Source organism: Plodia interpunctella, chromosome 7 (genome assembly GCF_027563975.2).
Source record: "Plodia interpunctella isolate USDA-ARS_2022_Savannah chromosome 7, ilPloInte3.2, whole genome shotgun sequence".
Taxonomy (NCBI): Eukaryota; Metazoa; Arthropoda; class Insecta; order Lepidoptera; family Pyralidae; genus Plodia; species Plodia interpunctella.
The window spans coordinates 2,914,933-2,940,891 of NC_071300.1; the positions used below are offsets into that span (position 1 = coordinate 2,914,933).

Below are 25,959 nucleotides of genomic sequence, written 5' to 3' on the forward strand. Positions count from 1 at the left end.
CTGTGCGTAGTGGAGACGAAGAAATAGGAAAGCGGATCCTGGAATCCCGACGTTCAAAGACTGAGGTAGCAACCGGGAATAAGCTATCGATACATAACACAATGAACAAATCTTTTTCTAAGAGTATAATTCACGAAATGATGATAAAGATGCATTGAAAAACTCTCGATTCGAAATTAAATGTATGTACTACCATACGCACAATTCCAGTCAACCGCACGTCATGTTACCCTGTCTTCATAAATCTCTACGCGGCGGTAATAGGGTTGAATTTGAAATGAATTCGAGTGGCTTGATGTACTGTCGACTGTACGTCAGTTAGGTAAACGTTTCCTTAATTTAGCCAGTTGCTGCATGAGTCAGTTCATTCATTAGCTGCATAGTTACGTCATTGCTCTGTTTCATAGTGTTCTGTTCGCGCGTGGAAACTGCGGTTTCGATGTCGATGTTCATTCATGTTTTGTCCAGTTTACTGTGAATTATTTTTATTTAGCCGTTTACTCGTGTTAGCAATGATGGGTTCTTGGAAGTCGTTGCGAAATATTTATTTATTGACCCGTCCATATTATGGATTTTTATAATATTCCACGTCAAAGGAGAAGTGGCTTTTGACCTTATCAAATAAATATTATCTTAGTTTATTACATATTCTATTCGTCCTTCCATCCAATTATACTTGTTAATCTTTAAAAGACTATCAAAATTTTCGTCAACTTTGTAGAAAAATGTGTTTTTTGACACATCAGTGTAATGTAATTAAAAAATATTTCGTTTCCTTATATTTCTTGAATGAATAAACAATAACAATATGCGGTAAAAATGTAAAAATGTAAAGAAACTGTATTGTGTACTCTTTGTGTTCAGAGTAAAAAAAAATTATACTTGTAAATGTATTTTTTTAACAAAGTAACAGAAGATAGATCCGAAAAACAAGGTGAATCTCCAAGGACGGATACCTATCGAATGCTGGGTCGAGGCACAAAATAGAGAAAAAAACACAAACACAAAATTCTGAAATGTATGTACTCGAACACTTTTATATGCTCGCCCCAGCTTGGCATGGCAACATTATGCGTGTTATATACAGAGTATTAAAATCAGTTGCGTAGTTTTAAAGACCTAAGCATACATAGGAACTTGCAGTAATTATTTTATGTACATAACGTAACAATGTAACGTACAAATAGGAAACTAATTACAAAGGTATCTACTGCTTATTTGTATAGAAATATCTTAGACTAGATGTTGCCCGAGGCTTCCCTCCCGTGGGAATTTTGAGATAAAATATAGCCTATAGCATTCTTGGATAATTTACCTTTCTAATGGTAAAAGAATTTTTGAAATCGGTTCGATAGTTTCCAAGATTACCCGCCTCAAACATACAAACTCACAAACTCGCATAATTACAAAATCACAAACGCTCACCTTTTTAAATAATAGTATAGATTTCATTCTAAAATACGTGAATATGGATGCCAAATGACAATTCCAGTGTTTCTGTATTTGTTACCCGGTGTGTAGGGTAAATTACCATACTCATTACGTATTCACCGATGGTAATCGTGTAGATATCGTTCAATTGGTAATCTATCTCCGTGAGATGTAGCCGTCTTGTATGGCTTAGATTAAATTACTTTTGGAGATTTGTTGCTTTTCAGTTCTATTGTATTGTAGTGTATTGTAATTGTTACGTTAGGAACACCAGATATATTTACTGTTTTATGAGAGATTTTTTGCAAATAAGCCTTTCTTTGTACGATTTCTTCCTCAGTCGCAAAGAATCAGAGCCCAGGTTCCGCATTTTTTCTTTTTTAATTTCGTCATTTCATTTTTATTAACCTTAGTTGTTTTTCCTACTTTTAGTTATTATATCTTAAAAAATATACTTAATTTTCTGTAGTTCACTAAGTTTAAACAAAGGATTCACTAGATTTTTCAAAGTAATAATAATAGTATGGTTGGAATCGAGAGGCTCAATTAGATTACAACTAAATTTCGAACGAAACCACGTGACAACAACTGAATCTCACTCAAACAAAATACAACTATCAACAACAAATTTGAAAGGTATTTTTCACACGCAGAGCGCGAATCGTCGTTTCGGTCCTTTTTTATCATTTTTATTTAGTTTTCGACAGCTGAACACTAACTGGGTTCCTGTTGTATCAACAGCAAAAATACAATATATTTGGGAAAACCGTTTTATATTTTCTGTGCTCTACATTTTATTTATTCTACAATGTATAAATATACTGTTCTGTGGCATTGAAAACAATGAAAAATATGATAATAGTGCTTTTTCGAAATATTTACAAGTTATATTACAAGTTATATCGTAGAATTTTTCAGAAATACTTTAGTTACAAAATAATATCTGTTGATATTTATTAATTTTTTTAATTTTGATTGTTTGTTTTTAAAGCCACAACAGGAAATGTACAAAACATTTTCCTTTGGCGGCAATCAAAACTACATATTTTTCAAAAATCAATATCACATGTAATATCAAAGTTTATGTATGTTAAGACTGAACCCCGAAGTGTTGCAGTAAGCCTGGTTACGTTCGGCTATACCTAGGTTTAGCCTTTATCATTTCAGCTCGACCTAGGTGCAGCCAGTCTTTGTTGGTTATATTTATGTCATTCGTTTTTATGTCCATCTAGATCTACATTCAATCTATATTTAACCATTTATCGAAATGGTAGATTGGACAATCTACATTGGTAGACTGTAGCCGCACTTCGTGGTTTAACCGTAACATATACGTAACGGTCGTTGGTTCATAATAAACGCCAACAAAAAGTATTAAGATCGAACTTATTGTTCAGTTAAACAAATGGAGTTACCACACTTAGATAACATTAAACGCTATCATTACAATAGATAAATCTTTGAGCTAACATCCAATACTGGTACTAAAACTAATATAAACGAGTACAGAAGCAAATGGAGCCATCTATGCCCGGGGGAAGCCCGAAGTTATTTATGTTGCCTGCTAGCGTATTACATTACCCGCCGAGTATTATGATTGGAAATCGCCAACGTCATTGCACTATATTTTGATTATAATGACTTTATTTACTTGATCAATTTATTTAACTTGCAATAACTGCGGACATCACTACAAAAGAAAGCATTTGTCGACTATTCCATTTTCTTCTGGCTGAATTTCGCACATAAAACTGAAAGAAAATTACTCAATTTGCAGGACAAGTTGACCTTGACATACAATAAGAGATTTTATTTTGTAAAATAATGATTTCAATTGGCTTTTTGTACGTATTAAATAGTTGTAAGACCGTAACAATATACACCTATCTATTTATTGTGCCTAAGTAGTTTGTAGCACAAGAGACAACACTATTCAATACATTCATACATTCGTGTTCAGTTCATGCATCTGTCCGAGTTGCGCGTTAGGGTTAGGGTTGCCACTAGAACTCTTTAATAATGTCATAAGATATCGCGTATTATTAATGGGGGCTGTCCTTAGAATTATAAAAATTATAATAATAAAAAACGACACAAGTCAGAATATGTGATCGTGTAAACTAAGCGCAAACAGCAGACAAAGCAATAATCTGATTGTCCTTAATTGTGGGTGCGGTGTTCACACAGACAGGATCTGGGCTCTATTTGTTGCGCCCGCGCAAGTCGCGTGTGACGGCGCGCCCTGTACCAATAAAACGTAGGAATTGTTACTATTATATTAGCCTCTATTAGAGTATTGTGAGAGACGGATGCAGCGTAGAATGCAGATTTTCAATAGTTTGCTCAGAACTACGTCAATGAATTCTTGGAACGGAATTTCAATAATAAATATAATATTCTGTTCTTAGTTATAAGATCTGTAATTTCACACACAATTTTCGAAACAAAGCCTAGTTATAGGTACATAAGTACCATATTTATTTACATTACTCAAAATTTATCTGGAAAAACAAATTGACTCCACGTCATAAGATTTGGTATTTATTTTATAAACATATTATGTCAAAAGTGAATACAGAAAAGTTTGTTAAAATTCCTTGAAAACTAATGCAATTGAGTTTTTGTATACCGCAAAGTCAAATTTCCGATTGCACCACTGGAATCCGCTGATCGGATATTTAATCATGTGAAGATGAAACTCTGTACGTATTCCATTGCTGATTCACTGGCCGGTGCACCTGGTTTCGAGTTCTCGATTCACCGAATAAACTCGTACCTGCTTATTTTCGTCGCTGACTGTCCGCCAATTCGATTTCACGGACCAGGGGCTGCCAACGTTCTTTTGGCGGTTGGTTTCGTCGGAATCATATTCTAGCGAACGAGGCTGCAGGAGTTTGTTATATAATCTGTCCTAGAGTTAGCTGAATTTAAACACGAGTACATTTTGTGCTTTGAAATTTTTTGGCTTTGAAGATATTCAAGACCTATTAAAGATATAAAATAATTTCATTTTTTGTCTCTTCGTCGTCATTTTAGTTTCGTCAACGATTATTAAAATATTTGAAACTAAAGGTTGCCCGGCTAAAATTTACCAATGACACTCTCTAGCTCTCTATAACTTACTTTCCACACGACGTTTTGCCGTGAAAGATGTACATACAAACATTTATTATATTAGTATAGCTTACAATTACTTCACAAATTCCAATTTATTTGCTTTATTTGCTTAAATGTAAATGCACAATTTGAGAGACGATAGGATTTTTACTTCTACAACGAACTAAAAATCCCTTCTAGTAAGTAGGAAGTAAAGAATTCTTCTTTGATTAAAGATAATATGTGTAGTAGTCTTGTTCAGGCTTCGATACAGATGCCGTGCCTAGTAAAACTTTTTCCACTTTGAACTTTTATGACTATAAAGTCTAAGTTTTGAATTTTAAAGTGGAGCATCTAACTTCTAGCTCCACGAGATTGACTATTTGTAACCGAAGTTTATAGATAAGTATTATTGATACTCATCATCATGTAATTTAAGAGCGCTTTTGTCGATGGAGTTCCTCCCATTGTTCTCTCCAAAGCGAATTTCTTCACTTTTTGATACTACACGACACCCACTTTTTCTTTCATTTGCGTGGTGTATCTATCTCTTGGCCTTCCTGGACCCCTTCTTCCTTCCACCTGTTTATATATGAAGAAGGCGTGGATGTCGTATTAAGTGTCCAACATATTGATACTGAATTTTTTATTTATTTATATCTGAATCATTCTTAAAATAATATAGGAAAAAAGCACCTTCGAGTTAGCATCAATTAGTTTCTGTTAAATTAGTTAATAACACTAGCGGCCCGTTCTTGCTTCGCTTGGGTAAAAACATAATAAATTATACACTTAATCACCTCAGGAATCACACTATCTGTTGGTGAAAACCGCATTAAAATCCATGTAGTAGTTTTTAAGACAGAAACAGGGCACAGGGCTTATTTCATAATAATATGTTAGGATAAGGATATCTAACAGATAACGTTAAGAATTATGTTCTATGATTGTTGGATATGGTTAACTGGCCAATCACAGTTTATCTGTCAGATTATAATATGATATTTTATCAAAAAGTGATGACACAGCCCCTACACATAGCCCCTTATTATCGTAATAAACGTTGAATAGTTAATGTTTTGAGCGTAACTAAAGAAATGTTTGAATCATTGAAATTAAATTAAATCGTAGCATGATTTCTAACACTAGCCTCCTTCAACAAACTGTCTGTATGTCTCGACCGGGCTTTCTCCGCAATTATTCACTTTGCGTTAATTCAATATTGGTTTAGAACGGATACCGGTGACGCACACCCGTGGCCTACATGCTTCACCTTCGGCAGTAGTTCGCGTATGTCTGTTAGTTCGTGTGATTTCTACTGTAGGAACTAGTCTTGATATGAATCAGATTTCCTATCATTCTATAAACCTCTTTTTGGATAGACTTGTTGGTAATTTGTATTTATCTTTAACATCTTTTGTTATAATCGTAAATTAATGAATTTATCGATTTCTATAAACTTATTAATTTATTATTTGTCTTTAGATAAATGTACACTCGAGCACAGAAAGTCTGGCAAGATATTATTTTTAATAAGGAGTACTTAGATAATTTTCATAGGATATGAAATACTCTCGTTTAGGTTAGTATCTACTCGTGTTAGGCTAAACTTCACTATGAACACCATAAAATATGTATTTTAAAACCTGCTCCATGCTGTGTGCATTCATTTTCATGTGCATTGTTCCTTACCCGGTACTTATTGTCGCGCTGACATTTTCTTTTGACACAGAAATGTCAATGTCACATTTGGGACCGTTGTAAAAAATGTGTTTAGAATTCCCCGTAGGCGATGTGTTTTCCCCTTTAGATTAGAGTGCATAAGAATACATTGTTTTGGTTTTAAAACCCCGATGCAAAAGATGAGTGTTATAAAGTGTTATCATCTCGTCACCTAAACAGAAGTGCACCTATTTTGATATAGTTTGAGACGTAGTCCATGTTTATTTTAGACATTTATTTTATTCAGAATAATAGAGGCATGATGTCACAATTAATAATATGCACTATTTAATTTGTGCTGTTAAAATCCAATGGAATGTTTTCCATTTCTTTTACACCTAGATTATTCTTTATTGAATTTTTTTATTAAGTTCTAGACATAGAAAAATAAGCAAATAAAAATCAAATTGGCTAATTTGGGCCGGATCAAAAACCTATGATATGTAAAACCATCGATAAATAAAACATCAAATACGTAGTTCGCCTATCCGTGCAGATATTTGATGATATGTAATTTAAAATGTAATCCATCAAATTTTATTTAAAGTAAAGAATATTTGGCAGTTCTGATGATTATGATTGTGATTTGCAGAGACCGTCATGATAGCGCCCACCTTCAAGGCGAGGTCTACCTCACCAGGTATCAAGTGTGACCCTACCCTTACCAGTTCGCGATGTACTACATTGACATGACATAATAATATTCACATATTTATTAGACTGGCTGCGGAAAAGTAAATTGATTCGAAATTCAAATGTAATACAATTTATATTATCGTACTAAATTAATATGTCAATGTAATATGTTGCTTGAAAAATCGTTTCCTTGTACATACATTTTTGTTGAACTTACAGCCTAAATGATTGTGCTTTTGGATTTTACTACTAATGCGTAATCAAAGTTACAAAACATTCGTCTTTATCTTGAGGTAAGTTACAGTTACATAAAATCGTAATAAAGATACTATTAACAATGCTCAGTAAATTAAGACGATGTTGTGAATACTTATATTTTCTCTGGACGCTTGATGCGCTGATTTGTAGTACATAGGTAAAATTGACCCTGAAATTAAATAAAAGGTTATTAGGAATTTCCTACGGGAATGAAGAGCCAAGAACTAGAGCACTAAGATAAGGTTTATAAACTATTACGTTTAATCCTCAGTCGGTTACGAAAGACGGGTTTAGCACTAATAGCAGGGTTAGGCACTGGCGCCACAGCCATTAGTACTAAGGCCTTTATCTTCCCTACTTGTATTCTATTAGACCATGGCACTGAATTACTATTATAGATATAGATATAGATGTGGGCGTTCAATTTGTTCGAGATAATCCTTAGCAACAAAAAGGTGCTCATTCACATTCGAAATTTTAATTAAAGTTTCACATTATTTATGAAGTTAATGTTTTTTTTTTTATGATAGACAAATAGAATATTGAAATTCGAATTGTCATATTATTCAGACTGGTAGGAGTTTACACTCATACAGGATTCCTTGGATTATTTTATTAGTAGTTAAAATGGAATACCTACCTACGAACAAACACGAACAAACAATTATCATAAGAATGGTATATTTTCATTAACCTTGAAATTATTTTATACCACACTTTATGTTAATATCTTAATAGCAAGGTTTTTCTTTTATTTCTACTTGTACATTCTTACTTGTATATTTTATACGAATATTTCATTTCTGTGGAATGCACTAATCTCTAACAGCGTGAAACAGTGTTCATTGTTGTTTTTGTGTGACTGTTTGTTTTTTTTTTGATGTTGTTATTTTATACAAGTAATCATTGATAATAATTAACGTCAATACTTTTATTGTGAGTAATAATGAAAACTTTTAAGCAGCATACCTAAGCATAGAAAAACATATGTTTTTTAACTTTATGAATGTTGCAAGTTTTTTCGCAGTGACTATTATAATTGCCATATCGTGCCTTGTGGCAGTTTAGAGTGCAATGAGTTTCTCGTCTCCTACTTATGAATTTCCATTTTACTCTTAAGTTTAAATGAATTTTTAATTTAAGATTAATTAAACTTGATTCATTTGACCCATATATAATTAGTACAATACATACTTATACAGTTAAAAAGAGTGCAATAGGGAAATATTATAGATTTAGTTTTTTCTTTTTAATTTCATTGCAATATTGTTTATTTTAAAAATCCTACTAATAAGTATATGTGTTTGTTACTCTTTCACGCAAAAATTACTGGACCGATTATTTTGAAATTTGGTACGCGGGTAGAATATAACCTGGAATAACTCATAGGGTACTTTTTATCCCGAAATTCACACGGGAGCGAAGCCCCGGGGCGCATAGGTAAATACTATAGATTTAGGTAGTTTTTTTCTATTAATTTCATTGCAATATGGTATATTTTAAAAATACCCAAATTTACTATTACTTAAGATGAATCGTCACTCCTAAAACCCGCAAATTGAAGTGCAATAAATGGTTAGGTGTGGTGAAAAGTCAAGGCAAATCATAACATAGGTTATAGGGGTGGAAAAGAAATTCTTATTACGGCGCATGATACGAGGCGTGGACAATCATATCCGACATAATCGTAAAAAGGGCGGGTCATAAAGTCAGCTTTATATCTTAAGGTTTTAGTACACTGGTCAAAATGTGGCCTCTTAAACCTGAGTGAATTGGAAATTATTTTTTGTATTTTTTATTATTTATCTTTGGAGATTCGACGAAGAAGACGGGTGATCAGTCCTCTCATTCCCATCGGACCATTTCACTCAATTCCCTGAAACCCCAGATGCAGGTTAAATGGTAGCCCTACAATTTCTTTTCACACTTTATAAATTTCGCGTATTCCAGAACTGCGAATAAAATAAGAAAACTAGTGTCAAAGGATTTTAATATGTTCTTTGATGCCATGAATTGAACAAAAACCAATAGTGTAATAGTTATTACTATACAAAAATATTTTGTACAGAACTTGCGGCACTGTATTGTCTTTCAAATAAATAATGACAGATTCATTAAATAAAAAAAAAATAAAACAATCGACCGACAGTGACCCCTGTCATTGTTGGCAATACAGTGGGAAATATACATGGAGTAGCCATGGTGCTCTAATCAATGTCATTTGTCTTACCAATAGTGTGAAAACCTCTTTACTTCATATTCCTCGCTGAGACTGCGTATTTGCCCGCGATACGGCGTGAATTGGAACACCCTACTCGATATCGTCATGCTGTTTTCGTTTTTATCCCTTTATATTAAGGGCGACAATCGGTTGATATTGTTTGTAATAGTTGGGATATTAATGTGCGACCGCCGACCAGTCAAACGTTGTAACCAGAGGAACAGTCTATTCACCGATGATATTAGCTGCTTTCCATAATTCCTTAATAATAAATCTAGTTACATGCTTGTTGGCTTATTTTAATATATAATAATTTATCTGTTATATATTCAAATTCATCTATTGAGTCTAATCGTTGTAGAAATTTTTCCATAATAATTATTTTACATATTTTTTCATAGAATTCGATCAGGATAATTGTATCTTGTAACAAAAGTATTAAACTGATATATTTCATACTTAATAAGTAAATATTTAAGATTTTTTTCCAGAGAGCTAAATTTATACGAAAAGTATTAGGTCAATTCCTTAGAACGAAATTACTTATTTAAGCACTCATGACTAGTATGAAGCAAGTTACAGTATTAAAACGAGGAATTTGGTCGTATACAAGTACCTAAATATCAAATGTAAGTTATAAATGGGCACGCAAGTAGTAAAATTTTGTTTTAAGGGGCTTTAATTAAGTATAATTAAAATAGTAATAAACTTGAGAACGTCGTCGTATACTAATTTCTACGCTGAGGGTCTCAGAGATAGATAAATACACACATTGTAAGGGGGGAGAGGTCTTGACTCATAAGTGGTTGGACATGTTTCTTCTTCATATTTAAGAGCTAATAAAGCTATTTTCTGCTTTAAATGTCATGTCTTCATTCACTTTTAGTTGTCTCATATAACTCTTCCTCAGGCTCCCTTTCTCTTATTTATATCGAGGAAATTAAAAAAAAAAAATTAATTATTTATATTACTAGCGAACAGCACGTGATTTATGTATGTTTAAACCTTAGGGAATAAATTGTCTGAACAATATTGAAAACAGCATCAAAATACGTTACGTTTAAAAGACACGTAGAGAGATTTAATATTATGTAATGATAAGCATAGATAATAAAAGAAAAAATTATGATTATATTTGTATATAATCATAATTTTTTCTTTTTCCGTCGCATCTAAGTAATCATTAGGTATGTACATGCATAACTAAAAACTATAACAGCGAAAAGAACTGGATGAGTTACGTAACGGACAGGAATTGATGACGAGGAAACCTTTGTCCAGCAGTGGGACACCACAGACTTATAAAAAAATAATATTATTATGATTTCTTGGCCGAGTGCGTAAAGGTCATTTGGCAAATGTTCGCGGGTGGCCTTAGCACTCGGTATTAGGTAAATATTACGTAAATGCGATAAGAACGCGACATGACACTTCCTCGCCGAGCGTTGAACACATTCCTTGATAAACTTGTGGGTTACGAGGAAGTTGTTGTTTACCAACTGCAATCGATCATCTCCAAATCAAATAGAGACGAGTTGCTAAATTTTTGTTCAAGGATGTATAAAAAAAATTACTTGAAAGCTGAAAGCATCTAGGTCGCTTTCGTGTCTGTTACTTAAAATGGCACTTCTTCCTTCTGTCTTTTTTAAAGATTTTATTTTAATAGGTAAAATTTATGTCAATTTATAGTGCCGTTGAAGTTTTCTGTCCTAGTACTCATTAGGGTGACCCAATCTATTTCATACCATGTTTGATGCATAGCCAAGAACACTATATATCACCTAACGATTTAAGCATTTACAATTTCGTTATGTGCAACATACATTTTCCAATCGAAACCATTTTATTTTTTGACATACATTTCTTGGGAAAAAATACCTCATACAAATCTGCTCATAACATTTAAAGACCATCCTGTGTATAGTTCGGGCTTAGGTATTATCATCTCTTAATGCGATCCACTTTACGACCTAAACTGAACAATAAATAGGTATATTAGGACAAATTACACAGATTGAGCTAGCCCCAAAGTAAGTTCGAGATTTGTGTTATGGGATACTAACTCAACGATACTATATTTTATAACAAATACATATATGTATATATAAACATCCAAGACCCGAGCCAATGAGAAAAAGATTATTTTCCATCATGACCCGACCGGGGATCGAACCAGGGACCTCTCGGTTCAGAGGCAAGCACTTTACCACTGCGCAATCGAGTTCGTCAAACTGCATCGCAAATTCGTACCATCCACTTAATTTTTAGTATGAATGCGATTCCTAAATTGAACTAAGTTGCATTGGAATCATTCTGTAAAATTAATGGTAGACCTGTTGATCATTAATACCGTAAGTATACAAAAGACACTCCTAAGAATGTGGCAAACGAAAGTAAAACCACTTTTGTCTTAGAGTCACCGGGGTCACTATTGTACCGAGCCGAGGTTTCGTGCTCGACTCGACCATAAAAAGCACAAATGTACAATGAGAACATCATTATCGTCATAAGTACGACATATCTAGTATATCACATAGATGTCTTCACATATTAAGTAACTCGAGCATTACATCCTGTATTGTTCCTACTACCTCTTAGCCTGGAAGAGATTGCACTAGCGATAAGTGTGCCTATTATAAGTACATATTTCTAATTGTCCGATTGTTTAATTGTATTTCGTATCTTTTTTTAGTGAAAAAAAGTATTTTATTTACTTTCTTTTTTTTTCATATTAAAGGAGATATCACACCCTACTTCTTTATTTTCAATGTCATCGAAATGGGGTCTACTCACCCTACTAAGTACCTTATCTTCCGTATATTTAAGAGGTTTTATCTAACTTTGTCAAAACTTATACCTAATTAATTATTTACCTACATTATATACTTAATTTTCAATGTCTATAATGCTTGTGCCATTTCCCAAAATTACAATTTTAAACGTATTTGCATCTTTATTACTACTGCTAAATTAAGGTGTCTCACCTTAATTTCATCTCCATTTTCCTAAGACGACGTTAAATTCTCCTTTTACGTGTAGTCTCTTCTGTCCTGAACTATGATCCCGATCTAGTTATTGCTAGCAATATTCTCTACAATAGCTATGGTTATACCTTCTTTTTATACAATTCTGCACAGTAAAACTGAGAATATTGATTCAGTCACGTCTTTGGCAACTGACAGACATAAAATGTTACAAGTAGGTGGCCATCCGAGCACAGGCGACCTTGTGACGGTCAATTTTACGATCTGTAAAATTTGAACTAAACTGTAGCCAATTCGCCGCCGTCCAAAGGTTTTCGTTGTAGTTCAGTTTAATTTCGATTTTACAGTTACCTGTGGCGATATTTCTGTCTGTATGTCGTATTTCTTATCTTAAATTCTTACCTTTGAGAAAACCTTGGCATAATTGAGCTGTAGGTAGCTGAATTTTATTCATGCATGATTATGTCAAAAACGAATTGTGTGTATGTTTCCAAGCTTCACGATCCCTGAACTCGATTGGTTTTTTCTGGATTCTTTCAGTTTTCTTATAGGTCTATAACTATTTTGTGCTTCCAATTTCATTAAACAGGCTGCGACGCTTTATTGATGAGGAAGAAAAGGGCACAGATGAGAAATTGCCATTAACCATCTGTTACTAACAATCCTACAATATAAAACTGCTTTCTAAAGCAATTACCTCTAGACGAGTGGATTCGTCTTCGTTATTTTCCCAGTTACTAGTGATCTGAAAAGATATCCGTTTATTTTGTCCTATTCCCGATTCTTTGGCAACTAATGAGCGGAATATTTTGCTTTCGGCGAAGGTCGTTTAGATTAAGGACGAAATATGAGAAACTAGATGAAATTACTAGAGTTGTCAACAAGCAATGTTATGTTAATCTTAAATCAGAATGCTCAAGCACAACAGCTCAAGGTACAGTATAAAGTTACTTCATTAGTGTAAACTATAAATAATCTAGTATTGTCGTTGCGAAATAGATTATATAATTTGTTTGTCGACTCTTCGCGCTTTATTTACCGTTTTATGTACTAATCCTTGGAATTCCGCGTAAGTACGTATAGTTAAATACAGTAGTTAGTGAAGGAAATATGATGAGGAGATTTTAATATTTCCCTAAGCCATACGAATAACATTAAATAATTTTTAGTTCAATTGAAATACATATTATATATATTAAAAAAAAACAATTATTAACGTCTCTGAATTTAAATTCGATTTCAATTTGTTATTCTTGCGTAATGTATTTTGTTACAAAACTTACTTTATTGTTGACTAGTTTTTGCCTATTTTGGTTTCTATTAGACCAATAAAGACCCCCATAATTATTTCTTTTTAATATCTCCTATGTCATAGCCTACCTACAGTTTTATTAAATGTATAGATTACACATATTATTTCTATTGATCTTCACGGCTTCTGAAATATGAAAGAGTTAGATTTTTTTATCAAGGAACAATATTTGGAAATACTTACATAAGAAAAATAAGCCAGTACACACTCACCACACATGCAGGAATTCCCAGCAGATTGGCTATTCAAACATATTTCAATTGTTCATAATTCTATAGACTTGAGTTTCAGTCGTATTGAAAAGAATTTAAATTCATGTTTTACATGAAGACCACGAATGGAGCTGTTCATTGCAGGAACGCCCTATGAAAGGAAACTAATCGATTTTTCCAATAAAAGAGGGTAGTATGTGCTTGGGTTATTTTGAAAGTTCAATGTTCATGAGAATTGTACTCGTTACGTTATTAAAGCCGATTCATCATACATTTGAATACTTTTTAATACGTACGTAAATTTGTTAGTCTAAAAGGTTGCTAAATTTGCAATTAAAACTCAAATTGCGGAAGTTTTTTTTTTAATGTTTAGAAAACGCCCTAGTCCGCCTTTTATATATATACTAATATTATAAAGAGAAAAAGTTTGTAATTTTTTTTGTTCCGAATAAACTCAAAAACTACAAGAACGATTTTTATGAAATTTTGCACAGAGGTAGACGACCTTCGTGCAGGAATAACTGGCTACTTTTTTATTATGATTTTAACGAGGGAAGTCGCTACGGACCTCTGGTATGTGACAAACTGAAAGAATTAAAAGTAAGTGTTTTTAAAACAAATTGTCTTAATTAAAGACATAAATATTAAAACACAAGTCCAAGGATTGTTCAAAAGTCAATTAACACAAACTAAACATAAACATTATTGAAAGGTGCCATCATAGTCCCAAATCAACATTTACCTAGTACAGTCAAATAGATATTAACCTGGACAAAGGCGATATTTGTGTCGAGTTTGCAAAAAAACTTGGCGTAGGTTAATGTGCTATCGTCTGTACGACTGTGACCTATTTCGCCTGGCTGTAGTATATAACGAGTGATATAACACGAGTTAAACTTTTATGGACCAACTCGTCTCATCAGAATATTAACGGAATATAATACGTTTTGAATACTTGTTATAACTTTTCCCATTACGCTGCTCCGATTTGCACCGAGAAAAGTTGCTTACAGCTTTCGCTTCTACAGAAAGCTTGATCAAATGAAAGTTTCTGCTGATAAAGCTGTTATGTTTTACAGGTGAATTCAATTTTTAGATTCTACTCCTTTAATTTCTGTGTCGACGGAAATTGAATCTTAAAAATAAAAAGAAACTTTAGGAACGTCTGCGTGTAGAAAATAGTATTTTGTTTTCGTTATAGAAGTAAACGAAACCTAAACGCGGCCTTCGAGTTTCACAACTCTTAAATCAAATCAAATCATTTATTCAATAATTAGACCTTCGCAGGCACTTTTTCTCGTCAAATTCTATATAAAATAGTAATTTCTCACAAGCTACAAACTACTGGCTCTTGGCTTAATACCCGTTTGAAATAAAGACGTGATAATTGTATATGTGTAATAGAAGCAATCTATGATTCTATTTATGGGTATCTAATTATAAGTATTTAAGCTTTTTAACCCCTGATGCAAAGAGACGGTTATAAGTTACACTTGCCTTTGTATTGTATGTCTGTCTGGAATATTGTAACTGCAAAAAAGACGAGCCGATTTTGATGTAACTTTTTTTTATTTGAAATTGATTAATTGCGCCATCTGCTCTGATTTCATGTATAATATTTTTTTTAACTCGCGCTCAGGAAAGGTAGCGGTTCGAAAGTAACTACGGAAATGTGATACTTACGAGATATCACGTGAAAATGACGAAAGATATCAGAAAGTTAGCCATTTTTGTGTTTATTGCAGCCGCCAACCTTGATTACCTAAGATTACCTAATTTTTCAAAAACATTAGGCTAACTGATTTCAATTTTAGTCAAATCAGAATAAACGTCTATAGAGATTTGATAATTCAATAACTTTAAATATGTTACATTTATTAAACATTTACAAATGTGATAATATTTTGTTAACATAAATGCCAGAACACAATGGTAACAGTAACTACAACATTAATAGCTGAAACAAAAGTAAAATTAAAAACCTATAGTGACAGTCGATAATACACTACATTACAAGAAAGCTGTCCCGGCCGCGGACAGACAAAAGCTCGTGTACGTAAAAGCTCTATTGTGTTGTTATTGTTTGCGCGAGTTCACTAAAAGCAGCCAATCGAGTGTTTCCCCCCTTTTGAAATGTTACAAACTTCACGTGCACACTGACACTATTTCAGGGGATGAACTATGGGTATTGTTTTTAAATAGGGATTCGTATCAAATAAAGAATAGTTTTTGTTATACATTTTTTGTTTTGCTTTAGTTCCTTTATTTATTTTTAAAAATGACTACAAGGGTGCTACTTATCTCGAATGAAATGTCTTCCAATAGTCCCGTTTACTTATAACAATTGTTATAATTTGTCATTTATTTATCATTTAGTTTTATTTTAGGTTAATTTAGTTTTTATATAATTGTATATTTTTCATGATAAATAAGTATTATCACTTATATGATTATCAAGGGTCGGTTACACTGTCAACTTTGACGTTAATTTTAACATGCGCAGAAAAACGCAAAGTACCTACGCCATTTTATCTAAACATCTGCCGGCGAAAATCAATGTCAAATTGGACGGTGCAACTCTAACCCTAATATACTTTGATCGCATATTTTGAAATGTGTACCTACTCCACACACGCGCGCTCATTGCGTCTAAAGTAGTTTTGAACTCCGAGCTAGCAAATTGTTTATGTTTGCGTTCAATAAACTATGAATACTTAGAAATTATCCCTCACTCGTCTCCACGAACGAGATCCACGTGTGATTCAGTGTATTTTTTTTAATTAACTAAGAAAATACTAAAGCATAATGTGTCTGTTATTACAACATTATTAGCCCGCGCTTGGAATCGAATCCAGTACCCATATAGCTAACCGGCAAGGTGACCATTACGCCACGGAGGTCATCCACAAGAGTTTTGATGTTATTCGATTTTGAATATGTTTGTTCCGAGTGATTTTCATTAACTATTAGGTTTGACTATGACTTCATATCAAAATGATTTTACGATGTTAATTCCAAAGCGGAATCCAAGCGATGTTCTAGTTCTATGCCAAATTATTAGGACGTACATATTATAAATTAGATGTTACTTAGGCCTTCGCTCCTGTGGGAATTTTGAGATAAAATATGGATAATGTACCTTTCTAATGGTGAAAGATTTTTTCAAATCAGTTCAGTAGTTTCGGAGATTACCCGCCTACATACAAACTCACATACTTTACTACTTTACTCACCTCTTTATCTTCTTCTTGACCTTATCCCACTCATGTGGGGTCGGCACAGTATGTAAGTTCCTTCCATTTCGTTCTGTCATTTGCCATATCCATTGATACTTCTTTCCTGTTCATACTGTCCTTGACACATTCCATCAATTTCTTCTTAGGTCTCTTCCTCTATTCCTGGAACCATTTACTTCCATCTTTAATAATGCCCTTTGAGTGACGTGATTTTCATCTCTTCTTAAAATATGTACCCGTACCTCTTTATAACAATAGTATACCTAGAGTGGGACGGAATTGGTTAAGAAAAATACTTGTTTTTTCGAGTACACTAACTAAATCGGTTTTCTGAATGGCGACGATAAAAATAGCAAACACATGTTCGTCCACGCCAGATGCCCTGGGCCTTACGTTCGTTTACAATGTTTTACGTACCAACAAGATATAAATACCGACAGTTTCACGCGTTTATTGCAAATAAGAGGTTTATTTGCATACAACCTTGGAAAACGTCACTAGAAGTAAATCAGGATCAGTGTTATCCATAACCTAGTCATGGTCTATGAATCACCTTGATTATCATTCTGGGGGCGTACTACCAAACACAAATCATGTTATCGTATCGGTCACGAAGTAGGTGCGTACGTGTTATTTACGTTATTATCATGAGCTGGCGTTGAAACGAGAGAAAATACTGCACCATCCGCTGAAAACAATTCGATTTAGGAGGTTTCAAAACCTTTAAGTATTATTTTGTCATAATTGCGATGTTATAGTGTATTATCATCTTTAGTAATCCTAAATCTATGTTTGCAATGAATGTTATTATCAAACCACTTTACATTAAAGTATTTACCAACATCCAACGCGATCTTTTTTAAATAAATTATGATAAAATGTCTTTTGATGTCAAACCTTCGTCTTACCCCAGTACCGTTTTAGGATACCTGTATCAGAAAAATCAAAGAACGGAACATCATTGGATCGAACCGAAGGTTATTTTGTGAATAAATTTTCATGGTAGAAGCCCAGATTTCTCAAGATGAGCTTTGAATACAAGCAAGGTTTGCTAGCTGTAAAACTGGATTGATTATAAAATTGAGTACAAAAATATGCTATTACTGACTGTGTATTTAGTGTATTTATATTTATAATTTTATTATAAAGCGGGTCATTCATCACCTCCTCCTGGGCTCCGACGCTCAACGGCTGCTGAAGGAAGTTTGCAGACTTCTAACCAATAAATTTCATGCATTTCACGTGTTAGATTTTTTTGTTTATTTGTATTTATTAACATGTTTTTACCCGTGGTATACCAACGGGAACTAATGCGAAACTTCATGAAGATTGATTGAATAGGTAAGGTAAGAATAGGCAACATACAAAGTCACTTTCGCATTTAGAATTAAGTTACGTATCTAAGATAACAGACTACATTATATGGTAGATTCCTCATTTGTCAGAGTGGCTCGTATCAAACATTTGTGAAATTAATTGACATATCTGTAATGCTGCAGTAATGGTATTTGCGGTGGACTGGTTCTGAATTCCCGTAATTCGACCATGAATACATGGATATTCCATGAATTAGTGAATACCTTATAGGACTGCATTCACGACTTAAGCAAGTAACATAACAACTCTCGATTATTTATGATCATAACTACGTATATTTAATTTCTCTTAACAATAATTTGTTGAATAAACTTATTTTCGGACCTCTTATTATGACATTATTTGCTACGCAACGCCTTTACTTCCCTTACTACCTGCGTTTTAATGTCGTCAAGACTTAGCTTCAAGGTGCTCACACACAGCGTGTTACGAAATGTTATAAAACTATTGTTGTCTCTTCTTAAACACATTCTTGACAAAAGAGTGTCCAAGACAGCAAGTGTTATATAATATTTTGTAACACGATTTATGGGAGTACCTTAAAATAAATAAAAAAATATTATTTTATAGGTAGTAATTTAGGTTAGGTAATTTAGGTTCGCGTCATCTACCTAGTCACATTAGATCTCATAATACTAACACGCTTAGTGACCTTTTTGGTTGTGTAATTGCATTTGATTTAATTACCTTTTATTAATTCAAACTTTTAAAAAGGCATTGTTTTCTATCAAAAGTAAAATCTCCTACCCAAAAGTATAGTGGGCTCATCCTGTCGTATCGTTAACCAGTTGATAATTGTTACTTTTCTCCGGAGTCGACAACTGAATTGCCCTACGGAGTTTAATTATTCACCAGGAACATTGAATGCATTGTTGGATGTGGAAAGTTGCATTTTGCACCCAGTTTCTGTTCGGGATCTATCGGCTGTGGAGTTTCGGAAAATTTGTAATGATATTTGTTACTTGCTACGCCCTGCGGCGCTACTCCCGTGGATTTTTTATTATAATACGAATAGTATACGTTTCCCTATACAACTAGATGTATAGGGTAACGGGATAAATATCAATTTGATATGTGATAATCATTATTTTATTCTAAGTATGAATGGAGAAAATATTGAATCACTAATTTCACTACTAGTTTAATAACTAGTATTACAACTAGTAAAATATGAATCTTTGTGGTGAAATGTCATCATTTCCGTTCCGCGTCCAAATCCAAACAATATGAAAATTCGAGAAGTCGGACGTATACCTACAAAAATCTGTGTTACCAACATTATTAAAAAGATTAAAGTCTTCGTAGCGAGCCGGCGTGATTATTTATACGTTCATTCATCACACTTTCCTTCAATCCCTACGTAGTAAATTAGAGATAGTAACAGATACATCTCATATTTGTTCCTAGGCATCTTTTGTAAGTAATATTTCTAACCAAATAGGTACCAAAAATAATGATTTGGCGACGGGGCACCACCGTGACAAAAATTTAAACAATTAATTTCACACTGTTGATGATTATTATCAATAAAACTATTTTTGGAACTTTATTAACAGCAATCTAATTTGAAATGTAAAAGTTACAAGAAGTATTTATCTATACTAAACATAATTTTTACAACACTGTAATTTTAGTCGTCGCCCCGTTTTTCGATTTCCAATTTTCCGCCCACGGAATAAGCTTCAATTTCCCCCACGCACTTTGTTTACAAACTGCCTATAAAGAACAATTCACAATGTAATTTGTATATTAGACGATTTTCCCCGTCAAACATATTAAATCTGTTCATTTGAATTGTTTTTCTCATATTTATTCTGCCTAATGGGATTATACATACAATCTCCCTAGAGAGTAATGTACCTTATACTTGTTTTAGAATGCTATTATAATAAGGGAATTGATGTAGGTAATATAATATTCAGCTGACAGATTAAATTGTAGGGTTTATCTTCTCTGCTGCCACCATGGACATCGTCACCACCGAATTAAGTTATGACTTGATTATTTATAATATATTAGATAACTTAAGTAATTAAGTTTTAAGGTTGTTTTAAGTAAATCTTGGTTTTCCTTAGAATTTGTCAGAGTCAAAATAAAGATCTGGAGTTGTACTATTTGTTAATTTTTAATTACAAAAATTCGATTCAATTTTGTTTTGTGGGATGATAGCATGCATTTAAATTTGCATACCCGTAGACGGTGAAACATGTGGAATTAAGTTTTTCTTTTAACACCACATTGTAAAAAAAAATTAAACTCATGTTATTTGCAACAATAAATAATCTTTGTTTTTGTCTAACAATAAATAAATAATAAATAAATATATTAGGACAAATCACACAGATTGAGCTAGCCCTAAAGTAAGTTCGAGACTTGTGTTATGGGATACTAACTCAACGATAATATATTTTATAACAAATACATATATAGATAAACATCCAAGACCCGGGCCAATCAAAAAAAGATCATTTTCCATCATGACCCGACCGGGGATCGAACCCGGGACCTCTCGGTTCAGTGGCTAGAACATTACCACTGCGCCACGGAGGTCATCAGAGACAATGAGTCGAATACAACATTCAACGTTTGAAATGATCGACTGTCAGTCAGTCTATCAGTGGCGGCGGCGTTTTGAAAGAGGTGTGGTTACGCAATATCAGTCCAAATTTAATATGACCGATCTCTCTAGTCTCTGGTCATTAGAGCGGACAGGAATAGCTTCTATTCGAGAGCCGAGGATTTGTGTCAACGCCAAACTAAATCCAACTATTTGTATAAATAAAGGGCTCCCATATTGAAGTGTGTTTGCGTTTCATTATTTTCTGGCTCTAGTAATTTTGGGACAATACAATCATTACAAAGATTCAAATGTACTTCTTTGTGAGCAAAAGGAAAATTAATATATATAATAGTACGCAAGAAATAATCTAACATTTAGGATAGGTATTGCCTAGTAAAATGAAACTTAATTATTTTGTTATTACCATAATTATTGTTTTACTTAAGCCTGGTCCGCTGCGCCATGTTTTGAACAGAACATTTGTTCAAAAACATAAAAAGGAGCGTGGCCAAACGTGTTTTACAACAATAAAATTGTGTTTTTCAATGTTCTGTTCAAAACATGGCGAGTAATAGTAGTTTTGTCAATTGATTAATCGTAATTATCATATTATTATAAACTTTTTGATGAAAAAAAGGCCTGAGAAGTTTAATTTCTGAAATAGTTTCCTTTTCTATGTTTCAATTTCTACGTTTAACACTGGCAATGTGAAAACTTTTTTTTTTTTTAATAATCGAAAATGGAAAACATTTGTACACATTTGAGTATTTCAGAACTTTAATCTTATCCTTTATTGCTTAATTAGGTTTCGGTGTTGTAAAACATCATCTAAAATTAACGGAACCGAGCCATTTATACTTTAATCTTATCCCAGCACATCGTCTAAATATCGAACAAAAGAATCAGACAAATCCATGAGTCAGATGTCAACATAGTAACAAACGAGCTGAGGTCGGAACACCTGAGCTGGCAACTTGACAAGTTGCATAACGTGGAGTTGGCGGGAAAACAGGAAACGGTGGTTGACTCACCATTCAGTCCATACGCACAATATCATACATCATTATAGTCTTCGGAGTAAAAAGAAATACAAAGCACTGAATAATATAAAATATAATCTCCTTCCGCGTCTGTTTTTCTCTAAACTTTCTTCGTAACCACTGTAATTTAGACAATTTATTTCCAAAAGTACTCATGTGAAGCCAAGCCGGGTCGCTAGTTACATTTTTTTTTCACATAAGTTCATTTTTCACTTTTATTTATATGCTTCGTTTTTTTCTCTTTTCCATTTTTCGCTCTTCATTCTATGAATTATGTGTGTCATTTTCTAAAAATCATATCGTTCAGTTTTCTTTTTTTAAATGAAAAAATTCCAGTCATAAATGTATTTGTTCAGAAACATTCACATGTGCCTTCTTGAATTTATTTGTAAAATTGAATTAGGAACCCGACACTGAAAATAAATTAGTTTTTTAACCATTATAGTTTTGGACAGGCTTTTAGTGTTGTTTTACTATATCACGAAATATGTACACTGTACACTACATTTAACGACCATACTATTGCCTGGTGAGGGGTTCTGACAATCAGTTTTCAAGGCAGAAAGAATCATATTATACCTAACCATAAAAATATAAAATCTTCTTTGTGTGTCGAATATATATCGTCACAATGAAACCGTTTCTTCACAATTATCTACCATCTATATGATTTTTCAGCTTTCAACAATTTAAGACAAACAGAAAAATTGAAAGTTTAGTAACATTAAATCTGAAAACAAAAATATTTGAATGGTTTACAATTACACATTATTACATTACTTATAGACGTCAATTTTAAACTCAAAAACATTACTAAAAATCAGTTTTATGTTTTTGTGTATGAAAGTGTGTTTTATTTCAATAATTTGAATTCGGAATGGCATGTAGAAATAAAATATATGTATATTTTCAAACATTCTGTCTAATTAGGAAGTCTAAATGACCAAAAATTGTATATTGGTCACGATATATCAGTCAGTAATAAATAATAAATAACATGTCGACTAATGTGTTTTTTCTTGTTTCAGGTAAGTTGATACGGAGCTGATCCAGACTTAGAAATGGTAGTATGTAATAATTCAGCAATATGTTTAATAAAAAAATATTGCACCACGAGGATTATATTCTGAATTTATCAAAAGGGTTTTCATTAAAATTCGCATTTTTTGCGTAAAAGCTTTCGCTCGAAAATTATGGCGCCACACAAGCTCGCCTTTCTCAAGTACAAATTCGAGGAAAAATATATGAAACAACAATAGTATTTGTTATAAAATATAGTATCGTTGAGTTAGTATCCCATAACACAAGTCTCGAACTTACTTTGGGGCTAGCTCAATCTGTGTGATTTGGCCTAATATATATATTTATTTATTTATACAGATCGGGTCACGCGATAATTGATAGGTTAAACTTTATTGCACAAAATACAATTGTAAATAGGTGGAATTAATGCTAAAAACATTATATAATAGAATCATGTGTTATATACGTAATCAGTACACATTCTGAAATTTTTTGTAGCTTCAAATAGTTTAAAAACTGATCATAACGTAGTTTGTATAAAGACCACAAAGACGTAGGTACTCATTACACGTCTACAAGGCTCCACTCCCCGTGCAACAAAATGGACCATAAACTCGACTGAACTAAATGGATTCGCTTGAAAACCCGCGAAAAATCTCAAGCCACAGTCCGATTTGAGCATTAACTGCAAATTAAATGTACAGTTTGTACAGCGGTCCAGACTTTAATTAATGAACGGAAATGTGAAAGCCTTCTGTTCGGCCCAGTTCTGGGCTACAAGATAAAAGTAAGCATCTCCAAATAATTAATTTACAAACTGTTAGCCGCGGAACTACAATATAGTGTAAACGATAGAAGTGTAAAAGATACTGTCTCGCGCGTGACATAATTAAGTCTTTATGACTGACACCTTTCGATTTTCAATCTACACCCTCTCTGCATGTTCCGCTTTCGTTCGGGGTTGTGAAGCCGCAAAGCCCAGGATCGGCGTAAAAAAACTTTGAAATTTTGGAGGCTATGATTATACAACCGGTTCCCGCCTGAAGTCAAGCCTCATTGGGTATGCTATTGTTGCCTATCAGCTGCCTAGGCTGTGTGTCCCCTTATTGCCTCGTACGATACCCATGATTGTAATGAATAAACTCAAAAACTACCGAACCGATTATGATAAAATTTAGCACAGAGACAGACGAAATCTTCAGGAGTAACATACGCTACTTTTTAAAATGATTTTAAACGAGCGAAGTCGGGACGGACCGCTAGTAATTTATACGATTTCTTGTGATTCTTAAGCAGAGCAATGTATTCATTGAAAAGGCAGATCACAATTCTGTAGGCTTATTATTCCAAATTCTGTGGTAGCAACAACTGTTCGTTAATACAATGTATCCCCTTTTAAAACACTTCCAATCGGTGGACGTTAACCGAATCTAAATTATTTACATTGACAAACGCGAGTTTTGAGTTAGATGATGTTTATTTTACATTTGATTTAACTCATTCAATTGATTTCGCAGATTACATCGCATTTAAATTACAACAATAAGCGGAACATAATCTATTAAACACAGGCATATAGAATAACTGGGCTCTAAGAAATTTGAATTATGAACATAAAATTTGAATTATGACAGAAAGAGCACCTGTTTACATACTCTTTGTAAACAAATGAATAACGAAAAACGAAACTTTCTTACGAGCTGGGTGCGTTCAATTGGCATAACTCCGTGCAGAACAGAAGATTATGGCGTACTCTCGTTTCGGAGGCCAAGATCCACTTTAGGGTCACTGAGCCAGCGTAGTGAGTAAGTAAGTTAAAATAGCAGTTTATAAAGTCATATTTTTTCAAATTAATAAAAGATCAATATTCAATAGCAACGTCGTTTGAACTTTTCATTTGATATACAAGTATTCCGTATTCCGTTTGAAATTTTATAAAAATACTTATAGATTCCAAAGGAACTGGCGATATCGTGGATGCTGTTCGCATAATAAGGCATTACTTCTCTCGGCGAGTTTTCCAGTTTTCCTTCTTTTAACTAATGGCCCTATTAGCATCTCTTAGACAATAATTTAATATCTCCGTGGCCCCTCTTTTGCTAATGCCAACATCTTTTTCACTTTTAAGGAGTTGTTGACGTTTCATTTTCAGCTGCAATATTTTTTCAAGTGTGCACTGAATCATTGATGTCGCAAAATAATATAATAATTGCTCAGAAGTTTACTAAATTTTTCGCTGTATACTAGAGAGCACGAATTTTCATTTTCACCTGAAAAATCAAATGTATTTTCTTTGCATCAAATTATGTATTGGTTTGTATGACCTAAAAGGAATAAACAACATAAAGGTATGAGGGTTTTTTTTTTTAAATAAAATTACAGCAAAATCTTCAAAATTTAAAGGTTTTTTTACGCTACTCAATTCTCATCTCAACACGCGAAAACTAGAGAGAGAGCTTTGCTATCATTACGCCGTTTTATGACTGACAAAAATTATTAGGTAAAAATATAAACTTTTATATAAATTACGCTCTTGTAATGACTGGGGAAAGATTAAATTTTAATTTCATATAGTGGTACACTTTATGGTGGAAGCCCAATATTGGATTTTAATATCATGCCGGCCTGTCCGATAACTAGATTGGTATCGCATGAATAGCTCGATCGGAAAAGGGAACGCATTGTAATAGCTTCCTGTGAAAAACATATTCGTGATTTTTTTTCAATATACATATTTACATATATTTCTGTATGTGGTAAATATTCGTATTTTTAACTAATTACAACAAAGAGTAATCAGGTTCGGTAATCCTTCGAGATTCCTATAGTATCAACTTTTGCCGTTTTATCT

General features: G+C 33.2%; 1 protein-coding gene across 17 annotated transcripts in view; it reads left to right on the plus strand.

Moving 5' to 3' along the window:
• LOC128671484 (sorbin and SH3 domain-containing protein 1-like) overlaps positions 1-25,959 on the plus strand; it is a 158,350-nt gene that overhangs the window by 92,894 nt on the left and 39,497 nt on the right. For 14 of the 17 annotated variants that reach the window (XM_064436069.1, XM_064436068.1, XM_053747965.2 and 11 more), the window contains one exon: positions 6,842-6,889. The exons of the other annotated variants lie outside the window; for them this stretch is intronic. In XM_064436069.1, coding sequence (XP_064292139.1) covers positions 6,842-6,889 — 48 coding nt within the window. The remainder of the gene's footprint in view (positions 1-6,841; positions 6,890-25,959) is intronic. 17 annotated transcript variants of the gene reach the window in all.